The 12206-nt window shown below is 36.9% G+C and overlaps 1 protein-coding gene across 4 annotated transcripts in view; it reads left to right on the top strand.

Moving 5' to 3' along the window:
• phldb2b (pleckstrin homology-like domain, family B, member 2b) overlaps nucleotides 1–12206 on the top strand; it is a 56601-nt gene that overhangs the window by 1915 nt on the left and 42480 nt on the right. For 2 of the 4 annotated variants that reach the window (XM_081352648.1, XM_081352647.1), the window contains exons 2-4: nucleotides 6975–7043; nucleotides 7112–7235; nucleotides 9222–9404. In XM_081352648.1, the coding sequence (XP_081208774.1) occupies nucleotides 6975–7043; nucleotides 7112–7235; nucleotides 9222–9404 (376 nt within the window). Of the gene's footprint in view, nucleotides 1–6974; nucleotides 7044–7111; nucleotides 7236–9221; nucleotides 9405–11528; nucleotides 11925–12206 lie in introns of those variants that run through there. The other 2 variants (XM_081352649.1, XM_081352650.1) reach the window with 2 other exon arrangements.

Raw genomic sequence — 12206 nt, 5'->3', positions numbered from 1 at the left:
CAGATGCCTGTAAAGAACCTTTATTTTTTTAACCCTAAAATGACATTTAAAAAAAAAAATCAGTTTAAAAGTTTCAAATTTTTACATTTTTTACTTCGTCTGAATGGTACGAAACTTGGTGGTTTAACTGCTGTATGAACAGAAAAATTTGGACATGATTAAAAAAGGCTAAATGGACAATGGTGCATCATTTAGTAATCTAGTACCAAGAAATCACCTCAAAATACAAAATATTAAGGAATACATATTATTGAAACAAAGAGTTAGCTTCAATTTGTAAACTGACCTATCAAAGTGGCTTTACGTGTAAAAAGCTCTATACGATGGTATGGCTTCTTCAAAGAAATTTTTGCTTGAGAGGAATACTGTTAAAATAATATTACATAAGGTTTTGCAGCCTAATGTGGATTTCCTTACGGTTCTTATCCCTGCAGACAGATGCAGCTGTAACAACATTCCACACTCTTTCATTTGCTAACTTTGGGACTAATGACTGAAAAGGTCTTAATATGTTGTTTCAGACAATTGTAAAAATCTTGCATTATAATGGTGCAGGCGAATTATTATTCAGTTCCTCAAGTCGTTTATTAAAAAGCAAAATATCTGCGAGTCACATTTGCCCTGTTTCGCAACAAACTGTTCCAAATTGCTTCCATAATTACAGTCTTTATAGATAACTATTGTTATTTTTAAACATAACAGCATTAATATCACCCTTCTTATGCAACATAATGATTTTCAGTGGCCTGATAGTCAGTGAAAGACTGTAGAAGGGGAGGAAACTCAGAACAGAGAGTGGTTTGTCTACCTAAAAGATCTCACATCATTGAGTGTGTCCAGGGGAAGCAAGGGGGCTGCTTCAACCCTTGGTTAATGAGCTGCATGCCATGAAGGGAATCCCATATTAAACTGAGGTCCAGGCACAATGAGATCATTGTCACATGTGACAGACTGGACTAAATAAGCAGCGCAGCTTTGTCACCTTTGAGAGATCAGATGGGCTTTATATGCTGATATTGTTAAAGATGCGAGTGTGTAACTTTAATCAAAAGATAATGACCCCTGATAAAAGGTAAGAATGTCATGGCTTCTCTTTAATATGACACTATAAATTCAGAGCCAGCACAAAGCCTGCATTCACAATCTATTAACATCTCTTATTTGAGTTTCTTTTTTTATTGGACTGCCAAAGATTAAGACATTATATTTCCAAGATAATAACTGGACCCTGACAACATGTGATGAGGTCATGTGATAATGTAACATGCATATGTTTGAAGCTTGTATCATAGCAATAAGACCCAAGCCGTGGTTTACAGTAAATTTAGAACAGCTAAGGGGAGTTGTTAGACACGACACGGAGAGGAGTGCCTAAAACCCCCTAAGCTGTTCTAAATTCCTGGTTTCACAAGGCTTATTGCTTTTAAAAAAGGGTTAGTCAATAAAAATACTTATTTTAATGAGGTCACAGCCAGGTTTGGAGAGTCATTTACAATGGCGAACGCAGCCCAACCAATCAGAATCAAGGATCTGTTTTATAATGTGCTATAATGCCTAACATTTGTAATTTTGAATAGCGGTGCCATAGAAGAATCATTTCGGGTTGCCCAAAGAGCATTTCAGTAAATAACTCTTAAAGGAAGCATTTTTTCATAGGGTGAAGAACAATTTGGGAATCTAAGAACCTTGCAATGGAAAGGATCCATCAGTGTCAACAAAGAACTTTTAAGAGTGGCGGTAAACAGTAAATAGTTAGTATTCCATTCTGAACATAGCCCCCTATATGTAGGGCAAAAAGATGAACCCGGCCATCACAACCGAGATCAGCCTACCTCAAATGCATTTGGAAATGACCTGGAAAGCAACCATGTCTCTGCCAGAGTTCTTGACAGATCTGATGAGGGAAAGGAATGAAAACAGGGGGAGGTTGACAGACCGTTTCCCTTTTTAAATCTCCCACCCGTCCGCCGAAATGCTAAACTTGTGTGTGGCTGTCACCACCCGTCCTGCAGCTCTAGGCGAGACTATGAAATGTGTGATCCTTCTTTGATCGTCCCATGTGCGTTACAGCTGAGCTGATAGTTGTCAGGAATGTCCTCCCACATCATGCCTTGCGTAAAGCAAAAGGACTCAAAAAGCCCTTTGTGGAAGATTTTGGCCTTGTCTGCTCCTTCTGTTTCTTCATCATAGATCTGACGTCTCAATGTTCTCGTAACACTTCTGTCTCTCTCTCCACGGTCTTATCTTTCATCCTGTCTCAGTGGCTCATAAAACAAATGTTGTTTTCAAATTAACACTCTCCCCCTTTTCCTTCCCCCATTTGATTTCTTTCCTGCATGTTATTAACCCACCGCAGTCTTCATGAAAGACCTGGCTTCTTTGTTTGCTGTGGATGTCTGAACATGCCTGAACATTGCAGCTTTTACCTGCATCAAGAGGTCTTGACGATTAAAGCCATAGTCAGGGTCACCTAACAAAGATCCGCCTGTGTGTAAACAGCAACCCTGCTCTTATCGCCCCACAGTTGCCCACATCTATAATCCTAAGAGCTGATTGGACGGAGAGGTGCTAGAGAAGAATGTAGCTGGTATTTTCAACCTGGGGTGACATACCCAAGTAGTTCTCAAAAGCAAAACATCTGGGACATTCCTGCAGGAGCATGCCTGTCTACCCGTCTGGAAAGAGGGCAAAGAAAGTTGAGGAAGGGGATTATGGTTCATGTGCACTTGTTGTTAAGCTATAAAGTGGGTCATGTTATTGTCAAGTGTCCTCTTGGGATGTGGCCAAACGTGAACTTAGGGTCTAAAAGTTCTTTAAGGACTTAAGTAACATAAATTTGACCTTTTTCAGAGACAATTAACCTTAGTTTGAATGCAGTGAATGCGGTAATGTTTAATTTCTGTTTACTTTATAGTATAAATAACCTATACACTACCGTTCATAATGTGAAAGAAATTAATACTTTTATTCAGCAAGGAATCATTAAAAACTTCTACAGTATTTTAAATAAACTGTTGAACTTTCTATTCATCACAGAATCCTGAAAAAAATATCATGGTTTCCACAAAAACATTAAGAAGCACGTGTGTTTTCAACACTGAAATGTTTCTTGAGCACCAAATCAGCATATTATAATGATTTCTGAAGGATCATGTGACACTGAAGATGATATAACACTAGAAAGTTACAACATTTTGAAATATACTGAGACAGAAATTTTTATATTTCACAAGATTACCATTTTTACTGTATTTTTGATCAATAAATGCAGGTAGTTAAGCATAAGAGACTTCTTTCAAAAACAATAAAAATCGTACCGACCACTAACTTTGAACAGTATAGTGCACCTATATGCAGGCTTAAAAAGTTTTACAAATTCCTTGCATGTTTGTTTGTTAAATATTTTATTGAGGCAAATGTAAATGTCTGTTTTATAAAAAAAAAGCTTTATAAGTGTGCTAAATTAAAAAAAAAATGAATTTTTATGAGCACTTCATAAAAAAGCATCGTAAATCTTACAGATTCTGCCTACTGCTAATATAATAAACAGAAATAGTATAGAAGCATGGTTATAGGTGCAATCTGATTGGACCCTGGTGTGTGGATTGGAAATTAGGGTGTTTGAACAGCAGTGACCTCATTCAGGAAGTAAGTTTTGTATCTGAGGAAACGGGAACAGCGTGAGGCGATAATGGTCCAATACTCCTCTCAGGCTGAGTAGGAATAACACATTAAAGTATGGTATAAGAATGGCTGTTTTCAGGTCTGGAGAAACCAAAAAATATATATGTGGACACTTAAGAAACTCGTAAAAAGTATTGCAAAATACATCAAAATATATTTTTATTTAAAAAAATGAGCACAAACAATCTTTTGAAGCAAACAATTTCACAAAAATATGTTTCTAGGGTTTAAATTTTGAAACATGAAGGAAACTAATTTCGTACAAAAATCATAATGTAACCAATTTGCAAAAATGGCTCAGAAAACTACTTGGTTACTAGCGAAACCTCAGTTCCCTGAGATGGGAACGAGTATTGCGTAGCTATACGCAGTGGGGAAACTCCTTTTCCTCGATTTACTGAAGCTTTTATGTAAAACGCATTTGCAGCTGCACAGCTAGCACATTGAGCGTCTGGCTTGCTCATAGGCTGTGCTGCAGCAACTGCACATTCAATGGCGCGGGCGCCTCTGACGTTAGTTAACTGAGGTTAGTTCTGCAGTCTAGCATGGCACTGCAACCACTTGGTTTGATATTTTGTTTTTACTGCATTGAAATTATTACATTAAGTGTCCATATATATTTTGGGGCATCTGTATTAGTGTTGTCACGATACCAAAATTATTGTTTCGATACCGATACCAAGTCAAGTATTGCGATTTCGATACTTTTCCTGAAAAGGGAGAAACACTCTCAAATATCATTGCTGTGCTTTATTTTAAAACCGGGACAACATTTAATCATATAACACACTAATTAATGAACATATGAACAGCAGATATATTAAACATTTGAACAAAATATGAAATATCAAAATATAAAAAATTAATTAGATCAATGACATTCAAGGTAAAAAAATATATACATTTAGCAGCATTATCTCATTTATCATAAGAAACACAAGAGCTTTATCTTGATTCTGAACTTTGAATAAAAATATGAACAGCGATTAAACAATGTTTAATATTGGTATGATAAGCCTTATTGGTGATATATTTGACGTGGGGAGAGAGTTGTGGAAGGCCTATACTTCATGTTAAACATAAATATATATAGCAGCAAAGACAACGTCGGCAGTGTTGACTGCAAAATAGGCTACAGAATAATTCGTTCAGTATTGAGAGGTGCAATATTTGAAAATCGATCATATGTTTTAAATTACATTTTATATTGTATTTGTCAAATCTTTCAAACATCAAAATGTCATTGATTAATATGTATTCGTGTCAAAATGACATAGAAACATCTTTTCCTTTTCTATTTTGCCTGGAAACGCTTCCAACACGTGTGCGTGTCGCGTGAAAAATAGATTTCTAGAATGCACGCGTTTTCCGCGCGTCTCGAGCTGCACCCAGACGCGTGTGTCACACAGGCAGTTAACATCATGGGAGCCGAAATAAAAACGGACACGACACGCAGCCAGTGTGTGTCAGGCCTTTACAAATCTGGAACGCGGTCATTCTTAGAAGCGATAGCCTACTAATAAATTAAGGAATCGTGACGTATTTCATTTCCGGTTTTCTTTTGAAGTATCGGTGCACCGTGCAACAGAGCAAGGTAGGCAACTTACTTCCATATGTCACTCCTCCTCGCGTCATCTTTTTCTACGAGTCGTGGACCACTTGTGCTCATAGACAGTATATAAACGATTATGCTCGCACATGCAGCCATCTCTGTAGTGTTTTGTCACATGACACTGACAGCAGCAGGTTCTTTGCTGCGTGCGTCAGGAAAAAAACACAGACGTCCATAGGGAGGCTTTTTTTTTTTTAAGTATCGATACTGATAAATTTAGGTATCGTGACGTTTTTAATTTCCGAGTATCGCGATACTTTTGAAGTATCGATACATCGTGCAACACTAATCTGTATACATGTTTATGTGTCTGTTTGGGTGAGTTGGGTTAGCTGCAGTGTACTGTATGTGGCCCCTCCTCTCTATGGTAACTGCAACTGTCAGCACCAAGGCAAGGGCCATTTCTCACTACATATCCAGTGGCATGGAATGCCAAACACTCCCAATGACTCATGGGAAATAGTAGACATGGAAAATTCCTGCCTTTTCCTCCCACTCTCTTTTTTGCCCTTTTGGAATTGTTTTCACACACATTCCAACCTATGTTACGTGTGGTGTCTGGATTAAAGAGTGTAAGTATGTTCACTCTGATGTTTATGGCCCTCAGGGACTGTTTGTGAGTGTCTATGTGGTATCTATCTTGTTACTGGACTGCCATTAAACATAATAGCTTTTTCCTTACCTGGATACACTCAATGGTGTTTAAACTAGAGCTGCAATTGTTTGCTAATGTAAACTTCACATGATCTAAACCACCATATTGCAGTATTATATAATTCTCTAAACATCATAGACAAGTAAAATTATAATTTTGTCATTATTTCCTCACCATCGTGCTTTTCCAAACCTTTATATTATTCTTCCTTCCAAGGAACGCAAACAATTTTTTAAAGAATGTTCATGTTGCTCTTCTCCATATAAAGTTAAAGGTTTTTTGAGGCACTTTTGAGCTAAACTGATGTCCCTTATTCACAGAAAAAATCTTTCCCTTCTACCAGATCTTTAAAATCATATTCAGGTTTCTTTAGCATCAAATAGAAAACCGTTATTTTAAATTATTATAATATTTTTACAACTTTTTTTTACTGTATTTTTTATCAATTCGCATAAGAGACTTTTGAATGGTAGTGTATACAGAAGGAATATAAACCCTTTATGCATTTTTTGTAGCTTGACAGTGTCTGCATTTACTTTTATTGTATGGAAAAAGAGTAGTATGACCATGCAGCTAAACTTGTATTTGTGTTTCACTTAAAAACAAATAAAGTCTCTGAGGTGGGATTTAAAGGGATAGTTCACCCAAAAACGAAAATTTTGTCATAATTTACTCACCAACATGTTGTACCAAACCTGTATGAATTTCTTTCTTCTGTTTAACATAAAATATATTTTAAAGAATGTTGGTAATCAGACAGTTGAAGGCACCCATTGACTTCCATATTTTTTTCCTATACTATGGAAGTCAGTGGCTACCGTCAACTGTTTGATTATCGTCTGTAACACAGTATGTTGTTGTGGGAAGGAGGAGGCGGGAACCGGCGAACATTTAAAGACTTTTTTATAGATTTTCATTTTTTCGTGAACTATCTCTTTAAGTCTGTAAAGCCTTTAACGATTACATTTAAAGTATGTGCATGTTTAAAACATATCATCCCTTTGTTCTCCTTGTGTGGTACAGGACACACAGTCAAACTGCCCAGCGAGTGTCCTCGAACCGGAGTCAGATCAGAGCCTTGGTTCTTCTAAGGTTAGTGGACCAATTGTTCAGCTTTTCTTTGAGGTCAGAACTGTTAATGCTCTAATGATCTGTTTTAGAGTCCACCACTGGACCTGATTGACACAGGAAAAGGACTGAAGGTACAAACAGCGACCCCTCACCTAGTCAGCCTGGGAAGCGGAAGGCTAAGTGTGGCCATTACTCTGCTACCTCTAAAGGAGGGTATGTGTTTTTTTTCAGTTTGATTTTAACTATCTCTCAATCTCCCTCTCTCACACACACAACCCCAAATAACCATGAACAATGGCCTGCAAAGAATAGATCTGTAAATAAGACCCACTGTCTATATATGCCTTCATGAAACAGTGGATGCGGCTTTTGTTAGTTAGTGCACTTAGGTTATCGGAAGAGGGTGGAATGATGGGGATTTTCTGATGCAAATATTTCCAAAGCAGGAACCCAATATGTCTTATTTAATCTTTACCTTAAAGAAATGTAAGGAGGCAGGAAGACAGGTCCAGCCGTCTCTGATTACACACAGGTGTCAAGCTTGTCTTAATGACAACATCTGCAAACATAAAGCTCCCGCTCAGTCCTCGCCCCTCTTATCATGGTCACCATGGTAAACTCTGGAATGCAGTTTCAGAATGGCTCAGGAAATGAAGTGTGCAACCTATCAGAATAGAGACAGGAGAAGGAGTCAGGCTGACTTCCTCCCATGTGACTGAGTATAAAATCACAAGTATTACAGGACTGCTATAGTGCTGTTATTTTAAGGCAGTCTAATTATGTTTAGATTTTAAAAAGAGCAAATATTTGAACATATCTGTTAGTAATAGACTGTGAGGTGTTGAAATAAAACTGTATGGGGGCGATTTGCGTCACTGGTTGAGTGTGTGAGCCAGCAGAGGTCAGAGAAGAGTGGAAATGTAAAACAAAAACACACACTCCATTCATTGTAAAAGTACATCTCCGTGCCAGCAACATGACTCCACACAAAAATGGTGCAAATGCGACAAAAAACAATTTACATTAGTATTTGAAATTACTTTGAAAAAACTAAACTGGCGACAGTGCAGAAGATTTCATCAGTATGCATTGTAGTCAGATATCATTTTGTGAGGTGGCATTAGTTACTTACAATTTTTGAGCTGGAACAAGAGTATCCTGTATATGTATAAAAATAATATTTCAATCCTTTTGCGTTAGCTTGTGAACCTTTAGCATTTCCTAACAAAACTTTTGTGTTCTCTTGCAAAACTTTTGGAAAGTTTCTCGGGGGAATGCAAAAGATTTGTGAGTGACAAATTCTTCCCATGTATTTCCATCATAATGTCCCCTTAGGGACTCCCGTAATATGCATGTAATATGTGACCCTGCCTGGACTACAAAACCAGTCCCATGATTTATACATCATCTAAAAGCTGAATAAATACGCTTTCCATTGATGTATTGTTAGGATAGGACAATATTTGGCCGAGATACAACTATTGAAAATCTGAGGGTGCAAAAAAAAACAAAAAAAAAAACGAAACATTGAGAAAATCACCTTTAAAGTTGTCCATTTATGTTTGCGATTGTGCTGCATTCACTCACAAAAATAAATGTTTAATATATTTACAGTAGGAAATTTACTAAATATCTTCATGGAACATGATCTTTACTTAATATCCTAATGATTTTTGTCATAAAAGAAAAATCTATAATTTTGACCCATGCAATGTATTGTTGGCTATTGCCACAAATATACCCGTGCTACTTGTGACTGGTTTTGTGATCCAGGGTCACATATGGATTGAGATTAGGTCTGAATCTGTTTATTGACTGTTTTTTTTCATTTGACAATGTAATTAAAAATACATATTTACAGCAGTTTTATTGTAATTTTATTGTATTAAAAAAAATCTGATATTTTACAAAAATATTATTGGTTGCTGTTTAATATATTGAGGTGACAGAGACAAAATTTTATGAGTAAGGGGCCGTTTACAACTAAGCACTGAAAACTTTTTGAATTTTGGCCATTCATTTCCACAACAACATTGTTTTGGGGGCCTGAAAACACAAACCTTTGATTCAAACGGCAAGTGTTTGAAACCGATACCGTTATTGTTGCCGTTTAAACCACAAAAACACAAATTTATGAAAACGGTGACGTCATGCGTATTGTGTTCAGTCGCGCCGATATTTAGTTTATTTTTATTACAGGAGTGACACGCATAGGCCGTGACGATGCCCCTGTACCTCAGGACATCACTATTGAGGGTCCCGGCATTGAAGCAGAACACTGCAGGATTGAGAACAGAGGAGGGTTTGTCACTCTTGACCCATGCGGACACCTGTGTTCGCTCGATGGAGTCCCTGTTACCAGACCCACACAACTCACGCAAGGTAACCACAACAGAATTATGACTGCAGCACTTGAAAAAGTGCAAAATGCATTCACAACAAAGAACCATCATGCATTGCATGCATGTTTTTGTTTGTTTGCTTTGGTAAACACAGTGTCTGAGTAAATGAAAAGGGGAAGAGGTTTATGACCTGGGTATGAAGTGTGTTATAGTAGTAATGCATGATGTGTCTATCCAGCAGGGTTTTGGTTTTGGTCGTCAATCAGAGTTTAATTGGTGTGGTTTTGGATCTTTTCTTAATGCGACACTGTGACTCAGAGCTTCCAGGAGCGTTAAAGTAAGCTCCCGAGCTCAGCTTTTCAACCCAAGGTTGTATTTTCCCATAATTCCTGCATTCTTCAGCCTCATCGAGTTCCTCAACAAATGATCCATCATTCTCCATGCTCATTTTCTTTCACATCTCAGTGAGAGCGAGTCAGATAAACATTTACCAGACTTATTCTGACACTCTTCAGTCCCGAAATACAAATATTGACAGCATTGCGAGATGGGTCCTCAACTTCTGTCTTTGTTTCCGTTGGAGGGAATGTCAACAGGCACGACTGTGATGCAAATTAAAACAAATTTCTTTTCGTTTTTGAATGTTTTTAGAAGAGAGACCCAGTTGTGAAGGAACTCATATTATACATCTGCATTGCAACAAGCAGCCACATGCTAGTTAAAAGGATGCTCTGCTGTCAATGAGAAAAAAAATAGCATATATTTGAGGCTAACCTCCCGTAACTCTAAATGCTTTGAGCACAGAAGCTATTGGACTGGTAATAATCAGCAGAGCTCAGTTAGAGGTCTATTCCACCTCCACCACTCACTGTGACGCAACAAGTGGAGTCACGTCCCCCCGGGCAATTGCAAAACTTCATTTGATTGGCAAATTCTTTGATTGGTGTCAGACTCAATCTATTATTAGATGGTTCCAGACTATGTGAGTCTGTTGGGTAGTTATCTAATCCTGACTAAGGTGTCTGGTATGTAAATAGCAGAAACCCTATTATTAAAAACAGACTTCTGAGTGGATGTTTTTTTTTGTTATATATATATATATATATATATATATATATATATATATATATATATATATATATATATATATTGTAGAAAAAAGGTTGTTTACGTCAAAATGCTCATAATCAATCATATGCTTGAGAACAGTTTTTATTTGTCTTGTATCTTTCTAGAAAGTTTTTCTTCATCACTATCTTCTTTAGCTTGCGCACTGGCTTATTTTCTAATAACAATATGAATTGTAAAAAGTTCTATACAAATTACAATGTTTTAAATATTTCTCTTGTATTCTAATAATAATTTGATTTCTGATTTACTGGGAAAATGTAACTGTTATAAGGTGATTTCATATGAATTTGTACGATGTGAATCATATAAAAACGTGTGATTATTAGGAAAATATTAAGCATAAAGGTCCACTAACCCTACCCCTAAACATAGGGCATAAGAAGATAGTAGCCTACATAAATGTACAAATTATATAATCTGAATTCATACGAACTATAGCCACCAATTCACCAAAATGTAAAATAATAACAAATTGCCATGAGATTATGTAGATAATTACAATAATTTATTTTCAGAAACAATATATTATCTTACAGTATAAATATGTCTTTATGCAGTACATGAAAATATATAGATGCATCTATATTTTAGAAAGGGGGTTCCTCGTCATTTTGGGGTTCTTGTCATTAAAAAGTTTGGAAACTATAAATAAAAACTATATTTTACATCATACATTTTGTGCAATTGACTTGAGCCAGACTGAAATCAGATTTCTCATTGTCTACACCATTATGATTGATGACGGCTGGGAGTTTTGTGCTGACATCCCCATGATGATGTGGAGAGGTCAGAAAATTAATCAAGATTATGTTCAATCTTGTGAAAGAGGAACAATTGATTTCTGTTTCAGTCAAGAGTTGCACAAATTATTACTCAACAGGCAAATCCTGCAGAGGGAATGGAAAATATCTTGGAGAAAGTGCAGAATGTGCTTTGATAAACATTTCTGATACAATAGATTATTTATAGTGTTTCTTCTCCTCTAAACATTCCATCAGGTAACTTTATCTCTGAGTAGGTAGACAAAGAAAATGGAGGGGGTGGGGTTTAGTCTCCCCTTTCACTAAACAAGTGCTTGCTTTAACAAAGAACAACTTTCGAGATTACCAATGTTCATGTTATGCAACTTTGAAAGACAGTGCTTTTACTTACTTTCAAATGCGAGTTACAACTTCAGTGAAACAGCTGGACTTCCCTCGATGTACTTGAGTATGTAAAGAGCACCACCCCTTTAGGTTGGGTTTAGAGCGTTTGCTTTATTCTCATTGAGTGACCTCAGGAGAGGAGGAAAGTGAAGCGGTCGCGTGAGACGCGCGCGTGTTTGTATCAGTGAAACGCACGCGGGTCATGGCTTTCGGCGTGAAACACTAATTGACTGCAGAACTCCGCTCATGCTTTGAGGTACTCGCTTAATGTGACTTCCTGAAAGGTTTGTTTTCTTTCTAATTGATCGTTTTCTTCCAGTAAATTGATTAGATATGTGGTTTAGAGCTTTTTACATTGAATCTACACTGCAGGTCAGGGACGCAAACGCTGATCAACGAAGCCCGCGGCGCCGCCCATACGTGCTCGTTCACTGCATCGTAGTGTCACGTCATAGTGCCACTTATTTTTTAATTAGTAAAACTTTGTTTTTGTATCTGCTTGTAAGCGTAAGCCTACTAATATTTATCTTTTTTTTTTACGATGTCATAATAATAAAAAAATAGGC

Source organism: Scardinius erythrophthalmus, assembly GCF_964197995.2.
Source record: "Scardinius erythrophthalmus genome assembly, chromosome: 22".
Classification (NCBI taxonomy): domain Eukaryota; kingdom Metazoa; phylum Chordata; class Actinopteri; order Cypriniformes; family Leuciscidae; genus Scardinius; species Scardinius erythrophthalmus.
This window is presented reverse-complemented; position numbering and strand designations above follow the sequence as displayed.